The 27,318-nt window shown below is 46.1% G+C and overlaps 1 protein-coding gene across 1 annotated transcript in view; it reads left to right on the plus strand.

Annotated features, from left to right (window-relative positions):
• Positions 1 to 27,318, plus strand: part of LOC144774147 (NACHT, LRR and PYD domains-containing protein 12-like) — an 816,909-nt gene that overhangs the window by 425,198 nt on the left and 364,393 nt on the right. The window contains exons 4-5 of the mRNA XM_078659166.1: positions 4,507 to 4,529; positions 17,790 to 19,509. Coding sequence (XP_078515292.1) covers positions 4,507 to 4,529; positions 17,790 to 19,509 — 1,743 coding nt within the window. The remainder of the gene's footprint in view (positions 1 to 4,506; positions 4,530 to 17,789; positions 19,510 to 27,318) is intronic.

A 27,318-nucleotide genomic window follows, 5' to 3' on the forward strand; every position in this document is an offset into this window, starting at 1 on the left:
AGTAATTCAATAATAACTAATTAAATATGTTAATTAATGAAATTTGTTAATTAATTAATAATTGACCATTAAATAAAATTTACTCCGTAAATAAAAGTAATTGGTTTTGGAAATTAAATTTAAGTTTTGGGTTTTTGGGTGAAGGGGTATTGTTAGGGTTCAGGGTCAGTTTTTAGTTTTTGGATAAAGGGGTATTTTTAGGGTTCAGGGTCAGTTTTGGGTTTTTGGGTAAAGGGGTATTTTTAGGGTTCAGGGTCAGTTTTGGGTTTTTGGGTAAAGGGGTATTGTTAGGGTTCAGGGTCAGTTTTTAGTTTTTGGGTAAAGGGGTATTTTTAGGGTTCAGGGTCAGTTTTTAGTTTTTGGGTAAAGGGGTAGTTTTTGGGGTTCAGGGTCAGTTTTTAGTTTTTGGGTAAAGGGGTATTTTTAGAGTTCAGGGTCAGTTTTTAGTTTTTGGGTAAAGGGGTATTTTTAGGGTTCAGGGTCAGTTTTTAGTTTTTGGGTAAAGGGGTATTTTTAGGGTTCAGGGTCAGTTTTTAGTTTTTGGATAAAGGGGTATTTTTAGGGTTCAGGGTCAGTTTTTAGTTTTTGGGTAAAGGGGCTATTTTTAGGGTTCAGGGTCAGTTTTGGGTTTTTGGGGTACAGGGGTACAGTCTAAAAATAAAGTAAAATTAAATTTAAATTAAATTAATTAAATTAAATTAAATTATATTATATTAATATGTTTATTTAATAATATGTTTTTATATATATATATATATATATATATGTATTATTTTTGGTGATATAATTTTTTTATTTATATTAATTATTTATTAATATTACATGTATTTGATAATTATTTCTAAGTTTATATTAAATATATTTATATATATTATTTTTAACTTAATTTTAAGACATTTAAAAAAATCGATATTTTTACAGTCTATATTTTTGTAAGTCGATATTTTGGAGTCGATATTTTGGTACTTACCTGTTTGAAGATAGGCTGTCGATATTTTGTACTTCGATATTTTTGACTCGATATTTTTGTATGTCGATTTTTTTGATTTCGATATTCTGTCAGTGATCCCTGCACTACACCCATCCTTAATGGTAATCTGCACTACACCGACCCTGACTAGTAATCAATACTACACCAACCTTGACTGGTAATCTACCAGTAAGGGTGGGTGCATTGTTGATTAACAGTAAGGGCCGGTGTAGTGCTGATGAGCTCAGGAATAGGATCAGGATAGGACTTTATTGCTCTCCACTTGCAAAGTTTCAGGTTTGTGTCATTATGATGCTTAGAAGGCTTGTGGCTGATACCAACCATATTAAATAAGATTCGGCTGTGGTCAGACCAGGACTGAGTGACGGGGTCCTTAACAGAAAGTTCAGGAAGGTTGGTGAAAATCCCATCCAGGGTATGGCCTACAGCATGGGTGAGAGCGGTTACCATTTTGTGAAAGCCCCAGTATCATAAGGGTGACTGACAGATTAATGACATCAGGACTGAAGGGGTCATTAAGATGGAAATTAGAGTCTCCAAGGACAAAAAATATATCATATTGAATTAAGGAGGAAGCAAAAGCTTCTCCTACAGTGGAAAGAAATGACGTTCCGGAGCCCGGAGGTGATAAAGTAGGCATCCTGCCATTTATTGGGAGGGGCTGATGTTAAAGCAGAAACCAAGGGGCATATTTACAAGCCCCTAGTGCCACTGGAGCGTCACTTTTTTATGCTCCGGTGGTGTTGCATGCTGACCCATATTTACAGGACCAGGCAAAGCCACTTTGCTTGGCTTTACACGGCCTTGTAAATAGGGCCCTTTTTTACGCAATACTCTGCTTCAAAGGGGCGTGTCACTAACACTCTTTAGTAATTTGTCTTTCATAGCCTCTAATTTTGAAGTATCTGTGGCTACATGTGCTCACTAGAGTCGCTTGTTATTATTAGTCGGGACTACCTCCTTGGTGGAAAAACTTGTATGTGGATGGCCAAAGTTTTTATCCCACAGAGGTGACATTTCAAGCTCAGAGGATTGTGGTAGCTATTTGTAGTTGACCCAAATACCATATCCAACAGTCCGTGCCATTGGTAGCTCTGAGCCCATACTCAAGGGTTACAGCATGTAGCTGTAATGCTGTCCGGGTCCATTTTTTAGTCTTGTCCCCCTTATCACTGTCAGTTACATCTTGGGAGTCCTGGAGTTCAAAGGTGGTATTAAAGTCCCCTACCACCATTACTGGTGACTGTTGGTCCCTCTCCTCACTGGTTAGAGGAGGCAGACCCAGACGCTGAGATCAGACCTGGGACCAGGGTTCAATTCCTGACGCGGCAGGGTCTTGAGCCCAAAATGTACACGGACTCGATAATTCTCGCTTCGGTGCCTACTCGAATCACAGGTTCACACTCTGCAACTCTGGGCAATAGCTTGCTTAATCTCCACTACGGCCCCCCACGGCGGGATGCCTGGCTTTCACCTTGGGGATACCCAGTAGGGGCTATCTCACAGGGAAAAACCAGGACGGGTTCCCAATGCAAAGCGCTTTGAGACCTGGCGGTGATATTGCGCTATATAAAAACCTATCCATCCATCCATCCTCTCCTCTAGACAATTTTCCAGAACCAGAATGGTGGGAGAACTGCAACCAACCTTGGCACGCTGGGCATATACATGGAAGCGGTCAAGTCCAGTGCCGTTCCTGTCCCAGATAGGAAGGGCTAGGATGTCAGGGCTTTTGATCTTAAGTTCTCGGGTGGTACATTGAAGATTGATTTTTACTCAGATCAACAGTCCCCCTGCAGGTCGCCTTGATATACTGGCTACTGCTGGGCAGCAATAAGTGACATAACCAGGGATGAAGAAAGGGGTAATGGACCAAGTTTCCTGCAGATAAATATCACATTGCTCAATATACTGGGACCAATGTGGTAGTGCCAGCTTGTGCCGCGCTCTGGCAACGTGCCTCTGCCCCTTGGTTCACCGAAGCGCTGACGGGGTTACGTCGACAATGCAAGGTAGCGGAGAGAGTATGGCGCGTGAAATATGACCCGACGGCTAAATTAGCTTACAGGTCCTTGGTGAAAATGTATCATCGAGACATCCTCTCCGAGAAGAAGGGATATTTCGCGAGAAAAATTTAAGCTGCCTCTAACTCTTGCAAGGAGCTTTTTGCCATTGTGCGGGAGTTTACGATGTCGCGCGTTGTATCGACTCAGACCCCCCCCCTTGAATCTTGGTCAGCGCAATTGCTGACTTTTTCACCTCTAAGATCCGACTGATCCATGATTCTCTCCCTGTGCAGGAGTCCGAGGTGCCTGACCTGGCGGAGAATGTTTCGGCTATCCCGTCCAGTGCAGGCTCGGTTCTGGCAGTTTTTCCCCTTCTTTCTATGGCCTCTTCGCTGGATTTGATGGCATGTCTAAAATCAGGCTCCCCGCGGGATGCCTGTCCCGCCAAGTTTGTGGCGAAAATGGCAGCAGCCATTAATCCATATGTGAACCCCCTGCTGAACTGCTCTCTTGTACAGGGTGTGGTTCCTCAGTCATGGAAGCAGGCGATGATTATTCCCCTGCTTAAAAAGCCCGGACTTGATGCGGAGATGCTGGCGAACTACAGGCCTATTTCGCTTTTGCCTGCTTTCGCTAAGATTATTGAAAAACATGTGCATAAGGTGCTTGCCGATTATCTGGAGTCCCATGATCTACTGCACCCCACTCAGTCTGGATTCCGCTCTAATCTCAGCACCGAAACAGCACTCCTGGAAGTTTCAGAGGCTATTAAGGAGGTGCTGGATCCAGGTGGTAGGGCGATGCTGGTGATGTTAGATCTGTCGGCGGCCTTTGACACCGTCCCCCACGAGGGTCTCCTCGTAAGACTTTTTGAGATCGGTCTGAGGGGGACGGTGCTCAATTGGTTTCGTTCGTTCTTGACGGACCGTCGACAAACGGTCTGGGCCTCTGCTTGCTCCGCCGAGATGTCGCCATTGGGTGTCGGAGTCCCCCAGGGCTCAGTTTTGAGCCCGACTCTATTTAACATCTTTATGACCCCTCTGGCGGCTCTGGCGGAGTCTTTCGGGGCTCAGATCGTTTCCTACGCGGATGACACCCAGCTCCTCTTCACCTGTGAGAGTGGTGCGGACTTTGATGGAGGGAAGATCCGGGGTTGCCTTGAGGCTGTTTTTCAGTGGTTCCAACATAACGGCCTCAAGTGCAACTCGGATAAATCTGAGGTCCTCTTCTTCGGGTGCAGTTCAGATCCGGACTGGAAGGTGTGGTGGCCTGAGAACATGTTTCCACCAGTAAGCTCGTCCCAGGTGGCTAAAAACCTAGGGATTAAAATTGACAACGACCTAACATTACGTTCTCAGATAATCGGCCTCACTGGCACCTGTTTTGGTTTGCTCCGGATGCTGCGTAAGTTTCTCCCTTTACTATCGGAGGAGCATAGGAAGATCACAGTGCAGGCGATAATTGGCTCGAGAATTGACTATTCGAACATTCTCTATCTCGGCCTGCCAGAATATCTGCTTCAACGGTTGCAGGTGGTCCAGAACTCGGCAGCACGGGCAATCTTTGGACTACCTCGCCGTGCCAGAGCCTCGGCCCTCCTGCAGGCACTGCACTGGCTTCCCGTTCGGAAGCGGATTATCTTTAAGACCTTGACTCTGGCGCATAAAGCTCTGCATGCCTCCGGAGCAAAATACCTTCAAAAAAGGTTGGCCTTTTACCATCCAGCCAGGCCCCTGAGGTCAGGATCCTTGTTCCTTGCCGTAGTCCCCCGGGTCAAAAGGGCGCGTATTGGAGGCCGCTCTTTTAGATTGCTGGCCCCCCAGCTCTGGAATGCGCTGCCAGTGACCTTGCGTAGTACTTCAAACCTACTGGCCTTCAGGAAGGGGCTCAAAACTTGGCTTTTTACTTCTTAGCTGCATCTTCGGGTTCTTTTTCCCCTCTGTCTGGATTTCTTCTTTGTTTTATGTTGTTATGTTGTGAGACAGGTGTGCAAACTAAAGCGCCGGGACACTCTTTGAGTAGCCGTGCGCTATACAAAACCAAGTATAACATAACATAACATAACATGATAGTATACAAAGGTTGGGAGGTGTTCCCCCTTGTGCTGGGTGGGAGGATTGGATCTCATTCAGTCTGTAGCCTGATCCTTGGACAGCGATATATCGGGCCGAGTTGGAGCCTCCTCTCTCGGGGTATCGGTAATACGCTGTTGAAAAACAGGCAGCCCCAAAGTACTGGGCTTTGGAGGTGGTAGTGTTGTATCTATACAGTGGCTCAGTTTAGTTTCTGGGTGCTCAACCTTTCTAGTAGAAGGGACTGATGGGTAAAGTGGACTGGTTTGACTTGCCAGTCAATCATTGGTGGCTAAAGGTGGATTAGAACCTAGAGGTTGTAAACTGCTGTGAGTTGCTAAAGGGATTTCATTTTAGTCTAATACCCATTTGGGTGGGAGAACATGATCTTGCATCTAGGGCTATGAGGTTATGGACTAGGTTTGCATCCCTTAGATATAGTTCTATAGAATCGATTAGGGAGTTGTGATGCGATAGCCTCTCTGCCCATACAAAGATCTACACCCTCTCACCTTGCGTATCCAATGTATGGATTTATTTATCAGGGAATCTTTTCCCTCGTTTTTCATATGTGGGGCAATTTTAGGTATATTTGTCATAAAGATGGACGTAGCACAACCTTGGGCCTGATCGTTCCTATAGCTTGGTTGGCAACCACTACCTTCATTTGTGCAGCCTCTACTTTGGATTACGTCAGATCATTTCTTAATGGTCAAAGTTGTCGGGGGAAAGGTGGAAATGGACATTAAAGGGACTATACTAGTCGGTGCACAGACATAATATCGACTCCAAAATATCGTTTGGACAGAATATCGAGTTTAAAATATCGTTTGGACAAAATATCGACAGGACAGAATATAGACAGCCAAAATATTGTTTTTAAGGTAAGTGAAGTAATATCGACTGTAAATAATATAGAAAGTGAAAATATGTAAGTATATAATATAGATAGTAAAAAAATTCGTTTTTATTTTTAGGGCTCAGGGTCAGTTTTGGGTTTTTGGGTAAAGGGGTATTTTTAGGGTTCAGGGTCAGTTTTCAGTTTTTGGGTAAAGGGGTATTTTTAGGGTTCAGGGTCAGTTTTCAGTTTTTGGGTAAAGGGTTATTTTTAGGGTTCAGGGTCAGTTTTGGGTTTTTGGGTAAAGGGGTATTTTTAGGGTTCAGGGTCAGTTTTCAGTTTTTGGGTATTATTTTATTATATTTTGTTACTATATATATATATTTTAATAAATATGAAATAAAAAAATATTTATTTAACTTTCATTAATTATTTAATTATTATAAGTTAATTTAAGCAATTTTAAGTATATTTTAGTAATTAATTATTAATATTAATTTAATTGAACACTGTTTTTAGTAAATACGATATTTTTTACAACTATATTTTTGTAAACGATATTTTTAACTCGATATTTTTGTACTTACCTGTTTGTAGATAGAAACTCGATATTTTGTCTCTCGATATTTTGTCAACGATATTTTTGATGGTCGATATTCTGTCCCTCGATATTATTTCAGTGATCCATACTAGTCAAAGTGTGTGACGGCTCCTGTGTAGGTTCCTTGTCTGTGCTTGGCAACGTTAATCAGAAGTGCCTCTATCTATCAAAAGTTTAACTTGACCATTAAGTGGTATAATTAGTGTTCAAGTGAGGTTATTTCTGCCCTCAGATCTAAGATAATCCTGGCGGTATCCTCGCTCTGCGAGGATGTCACCACAGGAAGGCTCCCAGCCCAGTCCACCCTTGAATCTTTCTCTAAAGGTTCTGTAGTCACCCTTGTCAAGGAAGGATCTGTCTCTTGCTCCTGCACTTCCCCCTCTTGGGAGCTGGACTGATCTTGGAGAGGTAGAAACCTGTTTGAGAAGACAATGTGGGTGGAAGTGTCGGGCAGTGTTAGTCAGGGATTTTTCTACATCTACAATGGGAAGTTGGAGTGAAACTACCTCCAAAATACCAGTGCTGTCTATAGAATATGTAGCAGTGGTGTTACGGGGAGGCAACATTTTTCTACTCCTCGTTTTAGTCAACATTGTGGGAATATGCTGTGCAGGGTTAGGAGTGGGACTATGGGTAGATCGCTTAGGTGTGGACGTTGCTATCAAAGTCTCAAGTTCTCAGAAACCCAATGTTAATGGAGGGAATGAGGTGGCAGTCGTGGCTCTAGCCAAAGGCCAAGAGACAGTCTCCTAGCAATCAGCTATGCCATATAGACTGTTCAGACAAGATGATAAGTAGACAGGAAAAGCTGGCAGTGAAAAGTAGCCTAGTACAGTTCTGCTTTTCCTTGTGCTTGGCAAAGGCTGTTGCGACTATAAGCCCGCTATAGTAGCGCGCAGTGCGGGCTTGGGATAAGTCCACTTTGTTACCGAGATGCAGAAAAGAGAAAAAATACTCAATGACCCCAGCCCTGAAGACTACTGCAAATTATGGCTAATCTGCACTAAGGAGAGCAAGCAAACTCTCCCAACACGTCGAAGTAGGAGTCCTCAGGAAAAATCAGATGGAAGAGTGGGGGCCAGCACAGCCTCTTTCGGACTCTGACTGGTGTGGAAAGGCCCGCCCTTGGCCCGAGCTTTGCCCTGGCTCTTCCACGCGTGTCCCGCGCTCGTTGCTTGGAATCGGCTCCCTTGTCCCGTGGAGCTCTGGTGAATGTAGTCTGGGCCACCCCCAGCAAAGCAGCAAAGGTGGAGCAGGAGTAAAGGTGTCCCCAATTAACAACAAGTACGTTCAGGCGGTGGTTCACTGAAAGCTAAAAAGCGACACAATAAATATATCTGGGCTGAAGATACGGTGCTAAGGATGGTGGCAGAGAGCAAGCCTAACACCTGGGCAGTGGGGTCAACTTCAGCTGGAAATTACAGAGTGCCTCGCACGAGCACCCGTGCTCTAAGGAAGTTGGGAATTGCACTACTACTACTACTACTAGTACTACTATTACTAGTATTACTACTACTAGATCCTCCTTCCTTGCCCTCATCACCCTCGAAAGAGGAGGAAAGGCTCCTTCGGTTGGACCCCAAGAGAGCATGGAACTTTGATTTAGATTGTACCAAGGATCATCGAGTGGATGATCAACTTTCTGTGGGGTTCTCTGGGAAAAGAGTGGGACGGCTGAGCAGAGGAGAACCTTGTCCAGGTGAATAGTCTCATATATCAAGATCTACTACACATCAGGGTAGTAGTGCCCTGTGCACCCCTGTTTGTTGCATTACTGGGGAGACTTGTGTCGGTGGGAGGAGATCGCCGTTCCGCCCCCTCTGCCCCGTGGGCGCCATCTTCCTGGCATGGAGCCGGAAGTGTGGCGGAGCCTGTCCTGCGGTGCTGCCCGGGGCAGGATTGATGCCCCTGATGCCAGCGGAGTGTGGCTCTCCCATCTGCCGCCGGCAAGATCAGGCCCTGGGTGAATGGATCGAGCAATGCTCTGGGGAACCGAGGTCGAACCACGAACCCGGACGGTGAGTGATCCTGCAAATACCCTTCTCCCTCCATCCACGTGGGATTTGCCTAGCCGAGAGACCAACCTTGGAGCACTGGTGCCCCTGAGCACCTCGATGGCAGACTTTAATTGCCTGGGTGTACACTCCGTGGAGACGGGCCCCTGATTATCATGCTTGGATTCCCGGGGACAAATTGACTGTAGGCAGGGCTGATCTGAGCTGACCTCACTGCCTAGCCCGTACTGCCTGGGGGACCTCCCCGAGTGGGCTGTGATCTATGCTGCGGAGCTGCAGAGTGCCTGCATCTGGCTGGGGTTCGCAGCCCTGCTGGCACCCCCCATGTAGGGGCTCCCCTGTCAACCGACCCTGACTACTCAGCCTGACCCTCTGTCCATGCCCGGTGCTTTACCAGGAGCTGTGCCGCTTCGGCCCCTGTCATCTGTGTCCTGCTTGTCGAGGCGGATGTTGGCCCGGTTGGTGTGGGCTCCTCGTCCCTATGCCAGTTGCATGGCCCAGGGTCTTACCTCCAGATGGGCAAGGGCAGACCGGGTGGGGTCGGCCCCAAGCAGGGCACCAGTAACCAGTTCACTATGGCTACCGGGAGCACTGCGAGCAGGGATGGGAGCGGCTCGACTCTGGACAACGCAGCCCTCCTGGAGGCGATCAACAGTGCCCGTGATACGCTGGATGCAAAACTAGGCGCGGTGGGGTCCGAAGTCTCCTTTTTGAATGAATGAATGAATGAATGAAAATATTTGTAAAGCGCGCGATGGCCAAACGGCTTCCTGGCGCTGAGAGCTCTGAAGAACCGGACAGACAGGGCCAGGAGGTTTAGCGGGGGTAGGCCTGAGCAAAGAGGAAAGTTTTTAGCGCTTTACGGAAATGAGAAAAGATGGGAATCGAACGCATAGAAAGAGGGAGGGAGTTCCAGAACCGGGGAGCAAGAACAGAAAAACGGGTTCCACCAGTGCGAGATTTGCGAAAGCGGGGAACAGTGAGGAGGGCAGAAGATGATGAACGGAGAGTGCGGGCAGGGGTGTGAAGGGAAATCAGAGAATTGATGAAAGCCGGTCCAGAGTGATCAAGGGCCCGGTAAACAAGGCACCCCAATTTGAACAGGGATCTCTGCAAGATGGGCAACCAGTGAAGGGATTTGAGGACGGGGGTTTTTGCGCCAAGACCTCCGCAAGGCAGTGGACCGGATCACCAAGGCCGAAACAAGAGTCTCAGCGGTGGAAGATTCCATGACTTCCCTTCAAAAGAAAGTGAAGGGTCGTCACGCAAGAACTGGCCTCTAGAGTGGAGGATGCGCAAGGCCACGCTCAACGGAACAACCTACGCTTTATGAGCCTGCCTGAGGGCTGCAAAGGGGTCTCAATGATGAATTTCATCACTAAGTGGCTCATGGCTATCCTGTTAACGATCTTCTATCCTGGGCCTTTGTTGTAGAGTGGGTGCACAGGACCCTGATGCACAAGCCCCCATGGGCGCGGCCCCAATGCCTGTCATCATAAAGATCATGAACTATGCTGACCGTGATGCCATTCTGCGATTCGCCAGGTCACATAAAGACAGTTTTGTACATTAATCCCGCTCTATGATGATATTTCCGGACTATACGTGCCTGGTTCAACAACACCACCAATCCTTCATGGCTGCGAAGCGCAGACTGAGAGAATTGAATATACAGTATATGCTGCTGTATCCAGCCCGGATGTGCGTAATATATAACTCTAAGTCTTACTTTTTTGACATCCCTGAGACGGATGAGCGCCCACAGCTCTGAGCGTATTCTCCATCGTCCTTCGACTCAGACTCCTCTCGAGGCTCCCGGAGTCAGCGGCCATGATTCAACAAGTCTTAGAAGCGGCAAGGGTCGGGTTCGAACAGGGCATCAGCAAGTCCTGAGCGACCGCCCTGAAAGATTCGGATTATCCTACAGCCCACATGGCAATTTGTAAGACACTGTCAATATTTGAATCCAAATTAGTAATGTTATTCTCTGAGGGGTTGTGGGAGCTTGACTATGGGCTGCTAAGCTTAGGACCTTTTGTACCCCCCTTTTTCTTAGAGTGATAGGGTGGGGTGGGAACCTTAGGTGCAATATTTGGGGGCCCCCGGTTAGGGGTCCGCTATTCTCTGCACCGTGACAGATGCTCCTTGTTCCTGATAGTGTGGGGTGGGGGGAAGGGGTGTTTCCTTTCGGATTGTAGTTTTACAGTGTTTATATGTTTTAGGTTGTAGAACTGTAAGTACCCACATATGGGGTCTCGGTGGCGGGAGGACCGCCCAAGTCTACCATACCCTCCTTATGTAGTAAAAAATGGAGACACAGGAGCCTTCGTCTGCAGAAGGTACCAAGTTTATTTAGTATAGCCGGGGCTATGGAACAGAGTCCCAAGCTCGTCAGCGACAAGACAGAGGAGGCTGCTGATTCACTCTGCAGCGTACACGCCTTATATACACATTTTCCCCACAAACATACTTAGCTTCGACATGCCAGTCTTGCTTCAGAAAAGAGGATGTTGAAACAGGTGGCGTAACCAAGTCTTGCAAAACAGGATGGGTGCGTGCAGGAGTCCGGTCCGAGGGTGGTGAGGCCAATTCTTTGTTCCCTTTTTTGAAATTCACTCAACCACAAGGAGCAGGAAGGGCAGGGTGGTCGTGACAGTTAGAATTTCGTCAGACATCAGCAGAAATGACCAGGATGGTCGTGCGGAGATTTTTGACACGAAATGGCAATGCAAAAACAATGCAGTCCTGACACAAAATGGATGCCAACAAGAAGGACACTTTTCCTCAAGGTACATGCAGACAGTGGGTTATTTTCCACGTTTTCTTCTATGCAGATCTTGCTTCATCCAACCCCTCCCTGGAACATAATAATGCCCGATGAAGTAGACCCCCTCGGAGACCTAACAGTGGTCTCATGGAATGTTCGGATTACTGAATAAAGTGCAACGAGGCACAGTCCTACGACAGGCAGAGAGGTATGGGGCAGAAATCCTGCTCTTACAAGAGACCCATTTACTGGGACAAAGGTCCCATGCCTCTCCCACTTCTGCTTTTATCACATTTACCATGCAGGGTTCACAAGGCACTCCAGGGGGGTTGCTGTCCTTATCCATCGTAGGGTTCAGTTTCAATATATAGCACATAGGGATTATCCCAGGGTCCGCTTCCTCTTCATCAGGGGTAAGATATATGGAGGACAGATCACCATTGGCAGTATCTATGCTCCCCCTCCAGTAGGAGCTACTTTTATTGAAAAACTTTTGGGGCTATATGGATCCATTCCACGGGTTTGACCCTGATCGGGGGTAACTGAAACAACACTATGGGGCCTTTAGACCGACAGCGCAACTGAAATTCCCATCAACCATCGGGCCCAACTAAACTTTATACACTGGCATCAACATTGGACTGGGCTGATATATGGAGCAAATGCCATGCTACAGAGCGGGATTACACATACCTTTCGACGGTCCATGGGTCACCGTCCCGATTAGATTATTTTTTGTCCCTTTGGTGTTTCTCCACACATGTTCACAAATACAGCATCAACCCAGCGGTTTGTCCGATCATTCCCCCATAGCAATGCGATTTCACACATGGTCACGCAGGCCCCCATTCTGTTGGAGAATGTCCCCTCGGCACCTCCGTAGTCCAGCCTATCAAGACATGCTCAATGCAATGATCTCTACCTACTTGGCAGACAACGGCCCCTCCGCCCCCTCATGTACCACTCTCTGGGAAGCCATTAAACCGACCTTCAGGGTTTCTGAAATTAGCTATCGCACAAAAGAGATATGTACACACCGTGAACAGCTTGATAACCTCGAGGTGTACCAGGCAACCCTGTCTTCCCAGCTCAGCTCCAATCCCAGTCCCATCCTATGCCGCAATCTGATCCTCGCACAACATGAGTTGTGTCAATACCTATTAAATGAAGCCAAGGAGATGTGAGTGGCATCACAGCATCCGATATATCAGTGGGGTGATAAATCCAGTAAACTCCTCCACAGACTGTGTCAAGCACATGGTGCACCGGCCATTACACCTACTATATGTGGTTCGGATGGGTCCCTTTACACGACACCGGAGGGGGTTGAGCAGGAATCTGCGAGGCATTTCACATCCCTGTACGCCCGGCAGGAGCAGATCTCTGCTGAACTCATTGCGAAATTGCTAGTGGACCTACTGCCTCGCCGGCTCCCCGACTCCGTCCGGGAACGGCAGGAGACCCCAATCACACTAGTTGAATTGACCGGCGCCCTCAATGCACTACAGCCGGTCATGCCCCGCCTCCCAACGGGTACCCCATGGAATTTCGCCGATCTCACATGCCTCTTCTAGGGCCTCATTTATTGGTGACCATCGCGGGAGCTACGGACGTGGCAACTCTATGGAGGGACTGGCGACAAGCGGAGATTGTGCTTTCCCTCAAGCCTGGTCGACCTCCAGAAGACCTGTCTTCTTATTGCCCCATTTCCTTTATCAATTTTGAACCTAAATTACTAGGGAAATTCCTGGCAGATCACCTTAGTTGGTGTATCACGGACCTGGCCCACCCTGATCCGTCGGGCTTTATGCCACAGAGAGCCACTAGACACAATATCAGACGAATCCATAACGCAATCGCTGCTGCCCCTACCCTTGGCTGACCCGCTGCCCTATTGTTAGCCGATATTGACAAAGCATTCGATTCGCTGAGCTGGGCCTATCTTTTTCAATTGCTGAGGCAATTAACTTTGGACCCCGCTTCCTAACATATAAATGCCTGTTGTATACAGATTTGACGGCATCAGTTTGGATTGCGGGACACTTCTTCTCGCCCTTTTCTGATTCAGTGGGGTACTCTTCAGGGCCGCCCACAATCCCCATTGTTGTTTGCCCTAGCAGTCGAGCCTCCTGTGGCCTGGGTCAGAAGTGTCCTGGTGCTCAGGGAGTTTGATTGGTCCCGAACATGGTCAGATCGTATAGCATTATACGCTGATGATGTTCTCCTTTTCATGTCAGACCCATGGTACTCTGGACCCCGCATACTGGAAATTCTTAGGGTGTTTGGTGGCACCAGCGGCCTCCACTCCAATCCCGCTAAATCCATCCTCTTCCCAGTGTGTGGACACCAAGCCCGTGAATCATGGGCCACACAGCTCTCACGGGCCACAGATGGGTTCAAATATTTGGGGATCTACATCTCCCCCTGTCCCAAGATTTCATGGACACACAATATTACCCCATTGTTAATCAGTCTCAAGAATGAAACAATAATATTGTCCGCTCTCCCTCTATCCCTCTATGTGCGTTCAGCCACCTTTAAGATGGTTTCTCTGCCTCGGATTCTATATCGCCTCCAATAATTTCCTTATCTTCTCCCTCACACTAGGTTTGCACAGGTAAATGCAATACAAAACAATTTCCTCTGGGGTGGTGGAGCCGTTTGCGTGGCGCTCCGCACCTGTGCACAATCTACATATTGTGGGGGGATAGCAGCAGCTGATATTTATTCATACTATGTTACGTCTCACATGCTTGTAATTAACGATTGGTGGTATAATTCTCCGACTGCTCCGGCATATACTATTGAGCACTCTCCAATGAAACAAGTCCCTCTGCTCCACTTGTTATATAGCTCACATGGCACGACCATCTACCACCGGCCGGTAGAGTAGCCGTACATTTATGGCGGGCCAAGACCAGACAAATGGGTTGGAAAGGGAAACTTACTCAACAACCCCCCCTGGTACACACCTCAGAACAGCTACCACATTGAGTGGGTTCCGGGGATGGGACCTGGTGGGGTTTTCGACCCTTGGGGACGTATTGGGAGGCACTATCTTGAAATCATTTCAACAATTGCAGACAGACTTTGACCTCCACAAGTCACAATTTTGTTTTAATTTTTACAGCACTCTCCCCCTGGATCCGAAATATAGAGGCTCTCCCCGAGTTCCAGCCCTTGGAAGGCCGCCTGCTTGTGGGGGTCCTTGGACTACACAAAATCAGATAAATATATCAAACACTAACGACGCACACTCCCATCACTCTCGACAAAACCCGACTGGCCTGGTAGGCAGACATTCCTGAATTAACGGATGACGATTGAGCTGAAGCAATATCCAGCCCGAGGGGCGCGGAAGTCTCCATCTAGTTCAAATATTTACGTAGAATATATTACACTAGTTTACGACTGTTGCGTATGGGTGTCATCCAGTCCCCGGTGTGTTTAAGGTTCAGCAGGCAGGATGGGTCCTTCCTACATATGGCATGGGCCTGCACGGCCCTGCAGCCCTTTTGGAAAAGGGTTTGGTGAGGTCTTGATGAGGTGCTGGGGTGGGTGCTTCCACTTGACCAACGGCTGTTTTTATTGCACTCCACTGACGACATCCAGGGGAACTGCTATAAACAGGATTCGCTGTTACTTGCCCTTACGATCGCCAAGAGGGACATCGCACAGGGGTGGAAGCGTCATCTCCCCACACTATGAGCAAATGGAAGAACGAATTAGATAAATGTATGGGAGCTGAGATTGCAGTCTTTGAGTCCCTGGGTTGCCCCAGTAAACATCACAAGATTTGGACATGATGGGTGACATTTCACAGATTTAACCTATAGCCCTACCCGAGGAAGACCCATGAGTGGCACTCACCGATCCCTGACGAGTATCACCCCATGCTATATCGTCTGATTGTCTTATTGCCTTGTTGGAATGTATAATGTGAATCTGAGGCCTCATGTGCTATATCGTAGAGATTGACCACTGTCTGCATATTGTTTGTATTATTGTTTTACCTGCATGTTTGGCCCATAATGTTTATCATCATGAAAATGGTTATTGATGCAAAAATAATCCCTCTGCTCATGCGTGTTATTGTAGGGCTACACCCATTATACGGCAAAATAACCAAATAAAATGTGTTATAAAAAAAAAGAACACGTTATTTACCTTTTGTAATCCTCTTTCTGGTGCATACTCTGTCTAACCGCAGATTCCCCCTGCCTTCCCACCTCTCCGTTTTGTGGCCTGGTCTCTTTTTAATTTTTAAGGAAACAGTGGTCCAAAGCAGTGCAAGAATAAAATAAAAATATTTAAGGAAAGCCGTGATAAGCCGCCTATATTTATCCAAGTCCAGCCGGACAAGGAATTTTATTTTCACAATGTAAGAATAATTGTAAGCCAAGTTACAAAGAATACAAGAGCACAATCCTGTGCTTTACCACAAAACAGAAAAGTTTAGGGAGAGTTTAGAAGTAAGGAGAGGTTTTACAGGCAAGCGAGAGCAAACTGGACACTTTTTTAAAATCAAAAATGCAAGTGTTTTGCCAGAGTAGTATGTACAACGAATGATACACATTATGTTATACCGTACAACTACTGTAAAGGGTCGACGTTTCGATCCCCCGCTCTAAGATACATGGGGATCATCATCAGGACTTATTGCAACCCGGCAATTCCTTGGAGTCTCAAAGGACCCAACTTTACCAGCTTCCCGACGCGTGAAAGTGGCCACGGCCACCAGCGTCGCTTGCCGACTTTGCGCGCTCATCTAGGCAGCACCACCCGGCAAGACAGCTGGTTAACGACCACAGCCTCAACAATTGCACCTCTTCCCCTCAAGAGGCGTATATAATTTTTCCCCACAGGCAACACAACCAATAAGTCCTGATGATGATCCCCATGTATCTTAGAGCGGGGGATCGAAACGTCGACCCTTTACAGTAGTTGTACGGTATAACATAATGTGTATCATTCGCTGTACATACTACTCTGGCAAAACACTTGCATTTTTTATTTTAAAAAAGTGTCCAGTTTGCTCTCTCTTGCCTGTAAAACCTCTCCTTACTTCTAAACTCTCCATAAACTTTTCTGTTTTGTGGTAAAGCACAGGATTGTGCTCTTGTATTCTTTGTAACTTGTCTTACAATTATTCTTACATTGTGAAAATAAAATTCCTTGTCCGGCTGGACTTGGATAAATATAGGCGGCTTATCACGGCTTTCCGTAAATATTTTTCTTTTATTCTTGCACTGCTTTGGACCACTGTTTGCTTAAAAATTGTTACTAACCCTTGGTCCACAGCCAATTATAGGGTCCCCCTTGTTTCCTAAAAAACTGGTCTCTTTTTAATACTCCACCTCTGAGGGTGCAGAAAGGGTGACTTATGCGGCACGGCTTCATCACTTCTGGGGCGGTATGAATCGGTGTGGACGACCTTGCAGCCTATATGTGTTGGTCCCAGCCATGTGTTTGAGACGAGCACTGATTATTTCTGTAATCTCCTATAGCAGTGGGCATGAAAATCTGGGAGTAATCCCTCAACAATGGCTTTAATTATGAATTTAGGTTTTTGTTGGAAATACCGCACCCCGCAACTTCCCCCTGACTGATTTCCCATGGATGATCCTGTCAAACGTTTTCAGGGAATAATGAGTGGTAAAAATGCCACATACATCGAAAGAGGAGCAGAAAACAGTGATTCTGCCTGTAATTCCCCATTTTCACATGGAAACTCATATTAGCAGGTATATACGGTTTCTGATTAATAGCTCAGCCTGGGGTAATGGTAGTTACTGGGATCAGCGCACACCTCACTCATTGCCAGGGCACTTGTAGTTTTTCATTTACCTTGACATTGGTGGTGTGTGTGAGATCCACTCCTGGACTGTGGCCCCCGCGGCTCCTCGTGTGATCCTCACTCGCCATCAGTGATGTTGATTCTCTCGATGAATGTAGAGTCTTCCACACGACTTCTTCAGGGGTTTGATTTCCATTACTGACATTGTAGAGAAGGACGCGGCATTTACAGGGTGGCCGCACGTGGACTGGAGGGCTGTGGACATCGGTGGAAGGGAGACACTGAACCGCTTACTTTGTTGTTTTTCTTAAGTATTTTGGATCCTTGTTTGATGAACCTCTGATGTTTTTCTTTTTTTGCTGATAGAAGTTTTCAGGAAATAAATGTAGTTATGACTGAGCCTCCATTTCCTATATTAGTGTTCTTTCTAGGGGTAATGTCCTTGATCGACATGCACTGTTTATTTCAATCCAAAGTCTGTCATTTCATAACAACAAAGAATCCCCGATGCTAAGATCTCGCAGAGTAATGTCTTATTCTCTTCAATATCACCAAACAAGAACCTTCCGTAGCGGCAACTATAAATAAATCAGAAGTGTTTCATGCTCATTGTGACTGTGCAGTTATATTAAACTGTAAAGCAGTTAACTCACATTTTGTTCCTAAGTACATTTTTCATATGTTGTCTCTATTTTTAAACAGATCACAAGAGGAAGTACAAGCAGTATATTAAAGAGGAATTCAGACAAATGAAAGATAATGACAGTAGATTCGGTGAAACTGTGACTTTAGAAGGAAGGTATACAAAGCTCCTCATCTTAAAGAACTATCGTGATAAGAAAGATAAAGAACATGAAATAATGTCATGTGGGAAGAGACATCTACAGCTTATGGAGGAAAGAGCTGCAGATTCATACTCTACCATTGAAAACATTTTTCCCCCTAAAAAGGCTGGACACATCCCCAGAACTGTGGTGCTCCAGGGAGTAGCTGGGATCGGAAAGACCATGACTGCCCGAAAGATCATGTTCGACTGGGCATCGGGCAAACTCTTCCGGGGCAGATTTGAGTATGTTTTTTACATCCACTGCAGAGAATATAACCAGCTGAGTGCACAGAGGCCGATCGCTGACCTCATCTTACCGAGCATTGAAGGGGGGCCGCGCCTGTCAATGAGTGAGATCGAAGCCAACCCCGAAAGGATGCTCTTCATCATCGACGGCTTCGATGAACTTAAAATCAATGAAGATTTGCTGTCCGATGATCGTGATAAAAAGTCTCAAGAGGGTAAAACAATCTTCAGTTTATTAAGGAATAGGTATATAAAGGATTCATATAAAATAATCACCACCAGGCCAACGGCTTTGGACGCCCTTGAAAAGTGCGCGAAGGATGGACGCTTCGCAGAGATACTTGGATTTTCTGAAGCTGGGAGGAAAGAATATTTTACAAAGTTCTTTGGAGATGAAATACAAGCTTCACACGCTATCAGAATTGTAAAAGAAAATGAAATCCTCTACACCATGTGTTTTGTGCCCATCGTGTGCTGGATTGTCTGCACTGTCATCAAGGAGCAGATGGAAGATGAGGAGGATTCTTTGCGTGATTTGAGAACAATTACTTCCGTCTACTTGCTCTTCCTTTTCAATTTATTGAAGCAGCAGAGTTTAGACCCTGTGCAGCAAGACATTACCAATAACTTGAAGAGTCTGTGTGCCTTGGCTGAGGAAGGCGTCTATCAGCAGAAAATCCTATTTGAAGAACATGACATAGTTAATCATGGTGTAGACATCCCGGCCCTACAATCCCTCTTCCTGAGCAATCATATTTTTAAACAATGTACTGATAAGCTCAGCCTCTACAGCTTCATCCACTTGAGCTTCCAGGAGTTTTTTGCTGCGCTCTTTTACATACTCGACGGTAAGGATGCAGCCGCAGAGACCACAGGGGCTCAGCAGCGAGCCGTGACCCGCTTACTGAGGGATTACACAGACTTGGGAAACAATCACTTGATGCTGACTGTGCGCTTTCTGTTCGGCCTTCTCAGTAAAGAGAGACTGGAGAAGATAAGTAGTAAATTCCAATGGAAGATTTCACCAGAAATCAAACTTGTGCTACAGGCGTGGATAACGGAAAAACTAAAACAAGAAGGAGACAAGATCACTGGTCACATGGTGGACTTATTCCAATATTTGTACGAGACCCAAGATGAAGAGTTTGTGACAACAGAACCTGTATGTGTGAAACACATAAGTATAACAAAACGTACGATGAGGCGAGAGATGACTTCCATGGATTTCAGAGCCCTCGCATTCTGTTTGAAGTATTCAGTAGTCGAGAGCATCGATCTAGAGGAGATTACAATGAGTCCTGAGGCTGTCAGAGCGCTGAAGCCGCTTTTAATCAAATGTCCCAGTCTTCGGTAAGTTTCTCAATTTCGTATATTTCACCACATCTGTGTCTTAGAGTAAAAATTCTAAAAAACAGGTAGCATGGGACTTCCTGTCAGGGATGCACAGTATAAAACACAGGAAATTACATTTGAACTTTAGCAGAGCGTTGAGTTTGTGGGCTGTGCTTGGCTTTATCTTGTGTTTTACATCACTGAGCCTTGCTAGGCATTTTGTTTCATGGTACTTCTGCGGCTGCTAGTAATTTTGTCATCACCCGTGTGCTTCTGTGCGTAAAGGGCACAGCTAACCATCTGTTGAGCAAATTCATATTTCACAAAGGGCCAGATGTAGGAACCCTAATACCGGTCGGTAATGGCTGAAATTACCGAATGTCGGTCGTTACCGACCGGTATTAGGCATTTGGGATGTAGGTGGCTACATTTCAGATTCGGTAATTTACCGAATCGGTATTTAAGAATTCGGTAAATTACCGAATTCTTAAATACCGATCCGGTAAATTACCGGCTCTGAAATGTAGGAAGCACTCAAGTGAGTGCTTTTCACCTATAAGGATTCGTTATTTACCACCAACTGTAAGTTGGTGGTAAATAACGAAAACCGTTAAAAAAGCAATTATGTGCTTTTTTAACAGTGCCATGTGGCAGACATACATGCCCTTAGGGCATGTATGTGTGCCACATGTGCACCCATGCACTATTCAGGGGTGCAACAGGGTGTCAATGTGACACCCTGCCATCCTTGTAGGTTTTCCCCCCTTACCGATTCGGTATTTACCGAATCGGTATTCCCCATTCATTCCTATGGGCCTGGAGGCCCGTAGGAATCAATGGGGAATACCGATTTGGTAAATACCGAATCTGTATTTACCGAATTTTACAGATTCAGTAAAAATTACCGAATTATTACCTACATACCATTTACCCATTCTAAAATACCGAATAGGTAATATTCGGTATTTTAGAAATGGTAAATGGTATTTACCTACATCTGGCCCAAAGTGTTTTGTTACCAGTATAAAGTAATTCCTTAAAGAAATTTGCTGTGTCCAGATTTAGTGCTAGTGGGTGGCATTCCCTCATGGGATTCCTGCTATCATGAGTCAATCCCCATAGAATATGAAATTACAGTGCATGCTGGAATTAGACGTGACATTCCCTCGTGGGATTCCTGCTGTCATGAGTCGATCCCCAGGGAATAGGGAATTACAGTGCAGTGTAATTACACATGGCATTCCCTCATGGGATTCCTGCTAACATGAGTCAATCCCCATAGAATATGAAATTACAGTGTGGACTGGAATTACTCGTGGCATTCCCTCGTGGGATTCCTGCTGTCATGAGTCAATCCCTAGGGAATAGGGAATTACAGTGCGGACTGGAGTTACAAGTGGCATTCCCTTTTGGGATTCCTGCTATCATGAGTGAATCCCCATAGAATATGGAATTACAGTGTGGACTGGAATTACACGTGGCATTCCCTCGTGGGATTCCTGCTATCATGAGTCAATCCCAAAAGAATAAGAAATTACAGTGTGGGCTGGAATTACACAAGGCATTCCCTCATGGGATTCCTGCTGTCATGAGTCAATCCCCAGAAAAGAGGGAATTACAGTGTGGACTGGAATTACTAGTGACATTCCCTCATGGGATTCCTGCTATCATGAGTCAATCCACATGGAATAGGGAATTACAGAGCGGACAGGAATTACATGTGGCATTCCCTCATGGGATTCCTTCTATCATGAGTTAATCCCCAGAAAAGAGGGAATTACAGTGTGGACTGGAATTACACGTGGCATTCCCTCATGGGATTCCTGCTATCATGAGTAAATCCACATGGAATCGGAATTTCAGTGCGGGCTGGAATTAGACAAGGCATTCCCTCATGGTATTCCTGCTATCATGATTTAATCCCCAGGAAACAGAGAATTACAGGGCAGACTGGAATTACATGTGGCATTCCCTCGTGGGATTCCTGCTATCATGAGTCAATCCCAAAAGAATAAGAAATTACAGTGTGGGCTGGAATTACACAAGGCATTCCCTCATGGGATTCCTGCTGTCATGAGTCAATCCCCAGAAAAGAGGGAATTACAGTGTGGACTGGAATTACTAGTGACATTCCCTCATGGGATTCCTGCTATCATGAGTCAATCCACATGGAATAGGGAATTACAGAGCGGACAGGAATTACATGTAGCATTCCCTCATGGGATTCCTTCTATCATGAGTTAATCCCCAGAAAAGAGGGAATTACAGTGTGGACTGGAATTACTAGTGACATTCCCTCATGGGATTCCTGCTCTCATAAGTCAATCCACATGGAATCGGAAATTACAGTGCGGGCTAGAATTACATGTGGCATTTCCTCATGAGATTCCTGCTATCATGAGTCAATCCACATGGAATCAGGAATTACAGTGCGGGCTGGAATTACATGTGGCATTTCCTCATGGGATTCCTGCTGTCATGAGTCAATACCCAGAAAAGAGTGAATTACAGTGCAGATGGGAATCCTACTATCATGAGTTAATCCCCATGGAATGGGGAATTACAGTGCGGACTGGAATTACACGTGGCATTCCCCCATGGGCTTCCTGCTATCATGAGTCAATCCCCATGGAATAGGAAATTGCAGTGCGGACTGGAATTACACAAGGCATTCCCTCATCGGATTACTGCTTTCATTAGTCAATCCCCAGGGAATAGGGAATTACAGTGCGGACTGGAATTACACGTGATATTACCTCGTGGGATTCCTGCTGTCATGAGTCAATTGCAAGGGAATAAGGAATTACAGTGCGGACTGGAATTACACGTGGCATTCCCTGTGGGATTCCTGCTGTCATGAGTCAATCCCCAGGGAATAGGGAATTACGTTGCGGTGGAATTACATGTGGCATTCCCTCGTGGGATTCCTGCTGTCATGAGTCAATCCCAGGGAATAGGAAATTACTGTGCGGACTGGAATTACACAAGGCATTCCCTCATCGGATTACTGCTTTCATTAGTCAATCCCCAGGGAATAGGGAATTACAGTGCGGACTGGAATTACACGTGATATTACCTCGTGGGATTCCTGCTGTCATGAGTCAATCGCAAGGGAATAAGGAATTACAGTGCGGACTGGAATTACATGTGGCATTCCCTGTGGGATTCCTGCTGTCATGAGTCAATCCCCAGGGAATAGGGAATTACGTTGCGGTGGAATTACATGTAGCATTCCCTCGTGGGATTCCTGCTGTCATGAGTCAATCCCCATGGAAGAGGGAATGACAGTGTGGACTAGAATTACATGTGGCATTCCCTTGTAGGATTCCTGCTGTCATGATTCAATCCCCATGGAATAGGGAATTACAGTGGGGACCGGAATTACATGTGACATTCCCTCATGGGATTCCTTCTATCAGGAATTAATCACCAGGGAAGAGAGAATTACAGTGCAGACTGGAATTACATGTGGAATTTTCTCATGGGATTCCTGCTATTATGAGTTAATCCCCAAGGAAGAGAGAATTACAGTGCAGACTGGAAATACATGTGACATTCCCTTCTGGGATTCCTGCTATCATGAGTCAACCCTCATGGAATCGGGAATAACAGTGCAGACTGGAATTACACAAGGCATTCCCTTGTGGGATTCCTGCTGTCATGAGTCAATCCCCAGGGAATAGGGAATTACGTTGCGGTGGAATTACACGTGGCAGTCCCTCATGGGATTCCTGCTGTCATGAGTCAATCCCCAGAAAAGAGGGAATTACAGTGTGGACTGGAATTACAGGTGACATTCCCTCATGGGATTTCTGCTATCATGAGTCAATCCCCATGGAAGAGGGAATGACAGTGTGGACTAGAATTACATGTGGCATTCCCTTGTAGGATTCCTGCTGTCATGATTCAATCCCCATGGAATAGGGAATTACAGTGTGGACCGGAATTACATGTGGCATTCCCTCATGGGATTTCTGCTGTCATGATTCAATCCCCATGGAATAGGGAATTACAGTGGGGACCGGAATTACATGTGACATTCCCTCATGGGATTCCTTCTATCAGGAATTAATCACCAGGGAAGAGAGAATTACAGTGCAGACTGGAATTATATGTGGAATTTTCTCATGGGATACCTGCTATTATGAGTTAATCCCCAAGGAAGAGAGAATTACAGTGCAGACTGGAAATACATGTGGCATTCCCTTCTGGGATTCCTGCTATCATGAGTTAATCACCATGGAATAGGGAATTACAGTGCGGACTGGAAATGCACGCGGCATTCCCCCATGGGATTCCTGCTATCATGAGTCAATCCACATGGAATCAGGAATTTTCTCATGGGCTTCCTGCAATCATGAGTCAATCCCCATGGAATAGGGAATGACAGTGTGGACTGGAATTACATGTGGCATTCCCTCATAGGATTCCTGCTGTCATGAGTCAATCCACATGGAATCAGGAATTACAGTGTGGACTGGAATTAACCAGTTCTGTCTGAAATAATGCGCACATTTACTATTTTCTCTAGGCATGCGTTAAATGTGAGTGGTAGGGGGCCCGCAGCAGGGGTGGGGAGGACAGTTGAATGGATAGTGGAAGGAAATGAAAGTCAAGTTATAGTAGGATTTTGTGAATAGCCAAAAAGTAGTACATTTACTCAAAAGTGTAAATTACTCAAAAGTGTGAGTTACTTTTGTGAATCAGGACCTTGCTTTTTTATTCCATGCATCAGCAGAGCCTTGTAAGGCGGCCGGACGTTTGTCTACTTCACATCGTCTGTTTAGAATGTCAAACCCAGCTTCCCACGTGACACTATCCATAGGAAGCTGAATCTCTATATATAGTGCACTAAAGCAAAGTACACTATGTAGAGTCCAGGCCTCCCTTATTGATCTACAGATGCAAAAAGGTAACATTCAATTCTCTCTTTTGTGGTCATGTGGGAGAGGAGTTTAGACTTATCAGAGGGTGATGCTAACCAGTTGTTGTACTCAGAGGCAATACATGAGACACACACTCAAGAATAAATCTGAGTCCAAATAAAAAAAATAAGTTGTATATTTATATAAAATTTGATACCAAGAGCTTTGTAAACTAGTAATTAGTTTTGAGATATTGAATGTCACAGGTAAATAAAATGTTCTCTTAAATGCATCTTTAAGTGTAATGCTTTCCTATGGGAGAAAAAGACATATACAGGTATTTGCAGTTGGTTTCCGGTTGTCCCCTTCAAGTCCAAAGTACTATCAGCAGTTAGTGTTCCTGCCCTGTGAAGTCGGGGTGCAGAGGTGGTCAGGTTGGTGGCCTTTTGTGCTACACCGAAGGAGAGGGGGGGGCACCTAAAGACAGGCTGTAGGGTCAAGTCTGAGAGCTCCCGATAAGAGCCTTGGTTCACTAGGGTCTTGGGAGCAAGGCAGCACAGTTGGTCCTTGAGAACCTGGGCCGGCGCCCTCGCGTGCAGCGGGGTAAGGTCGGCTGGTCTGGGGCATCCCAGGTGCTTGCTATTGTCCGTTTCGCCAGCTGAGGATGCAAAAACCAGGACAGCTGGGCCACTCTGGAAGTTGGTCTCTGTGGTGCCGCTGTCCCTCAATGGCTGCTCAGTCTCAGTGTTTTGGATCCCCGACTGGACTCAAACAGGCTTTGGTTGCTGCAAGTGGTCCAGTATTCCGAGTATTGGTGATGTGCGGCTCTGAATCGTCCTGGCATCTTCTCACTTTGTGGGGAGACGGATCTGACCTCCTAGAGCATGGGACCCGACTCTGCTGTTTTTGTGCCCGTGGACCACAGGGGAGTAGCTCCTCTACTCCAAGGGAGATTGCTGGCAAAGTGCAAAGGGCTGGCAGTCCACCCAGTTCTTGGTAGAGGCTCAGCTGCAGGATAAATTGTTTTCTTTAAATTGAGCTGCTGCAGGCAGGCAGGGTTTGGCACTAAAAAGTCCACAGCAAGTTTTCAGTTCTTGTTTTTGCGGCTCTTCTTTGTCGTCTTCTTCTGGGTCCATCGAATCTGAGTTCCTGGCATCAGGGGTGCCCCCTAAATACTCAATTTAGGGACATTAAGGGGAGTGTCAGGTAGTAGCCAATGGGCTAGTCCCCTCCTGTGGGAAGTGGGCATAAGCCTAACCACCAAAAACCACGGTAGTGAAATTCTAGTTTGCGGTTCACATCAGGTAGTCCACCTAACTAGCCAATTTTCCCCCCTGTCCTTCTTCCAAATGGGCCCTGGGCAGGGGTAGTCAGTTTGCCTGTTTGGGAGAAGCATGGGTGGCATATCAAAGGCAGCAGAGGCCTTTGAAGCCTCCTACCTTGATATGCTGATCACCCAGCCTTCCTATTTGAAGGACAACACATCCTGCCGGAGCAGGCTTAGTTTCTGCCCTGGGAGAGCACAGGCTCTCACCTGCACGGGAATAGAAACCTGTCTGTGGTGGCAGGCTGTTCTACACCAGTTAGCCAGCACACTAGAGGTTTGGAGGTTTTCAGGGAGCGTCTCTAAGGTGCCCTCTGGGAGCATGTATTAACAAATTCACCACTGGAATCAGTGTGGGTTTATTAATACGAGATGTTTGATACCAAACATCTTTAACTTTCAGTGAATCCATCATGTAGCTGGGGAGCTCGTAATCACCAGTGCCTGGTACCTATACTCATGATGGCTTCCCTGTTCACTGGCAGTGTCCAGGAATTAACCTGGACACCACAGGGGCATATCTGTTCATGGAGGTATATGTCCTCTCATGTAATATAATGCACCCAGTCTTAGGGCTGTAAGTCCTACTGTAGGGGGGACTTACATCTATTACATGCAGTGTCTACAGACATGGCACACAGGGAGGGTGACATGTAGTGTCTTCACTTTTGTGTGCACCATGTCACGTAGGCTGCAATTTTGCATGAGTGTGGTGAGGAGTCTCTTAGGGTGGCACAATACATGCTGCAGCCCTTAGGTGCCCGCCTTAGTACCCATGCCCTAGCTATCAGGGGTACCATTTACTAGGGGCTTAAAGGGGTGCTAACCTTATTGGAACAACAAGAAAACCTGGGGGTCTTTGCAGGAAAGTATCATGGAAATTCCTATTTAACCCGACGTCTAGCAAAGTACATCTGGTTAGAGTCAAGACTAAATAGTTCTGACAGGACACAAAAAACCTAAAACGGGGGCCACCAGTGATTGTAGATCAAAAAAACCTTTTCTAGGATTCACATCAAAGACTTGTGATGATCAATATTATCATTTGGTCGTCCTTAGGGTCGTATGTCTCTGGATCATTGAGACAAAGATCGTACCCTGTGGTGGATAAGGGTTCCGACCCGCAATCACTGTTGGACCATGTGGTATTGATCTGATGGGATCTGGTGCAGTGCAGAAAGTAAAAAGTGGTGAGTTAAAATAGGATAGAGAACCTAGAGAGGAAACATTTTTAATAGGGACGGTCTCTTCCTGTTAAAAACAAGAACAGCGCAATATCATAGCAGTTTAACCAAATATCTGCAAGGGGGCCAACATGTTTCAGCCTAATCGGAAAAGGGACCCAGGCTTTCTTCAGGGCCTCTGTTCTCAAAAATAATGCTACTGCATAGAGTGCAAATAAAGTGCCAAAGCAAAAATGTCAAAAACTAATCGTGAGTGTCATTCTATAACAGCAAAGGATATATTTCCGACGTCTGTTAATTCTCCTCAGTGACACCTGGTGTATTAGTTACATCTACAACTTTTTACCATTAATCTTTACACTGGGGTTACTGTTTTATTTTTTAAGAGCAGGGAGTGGCTGTGGTCAGTGCCCGTCACAAAGGGGAAAGGGTCCCCTTGGACCCATTCTAGTTT

This window comes from Lissotriton helveticus, chromosome 8, assembly GCF_964261635.1.
Source record: "Lissotriton helveticus chromosome 8, aLisHel1.1, whole genome shotgun sequence".
Taxonomy (NCBI): Eukaryota; Metazoa; Chordata; class Amphibia; order Caudata; family Salamandridae; genus Lissotriton; species Lissotriton helveticus.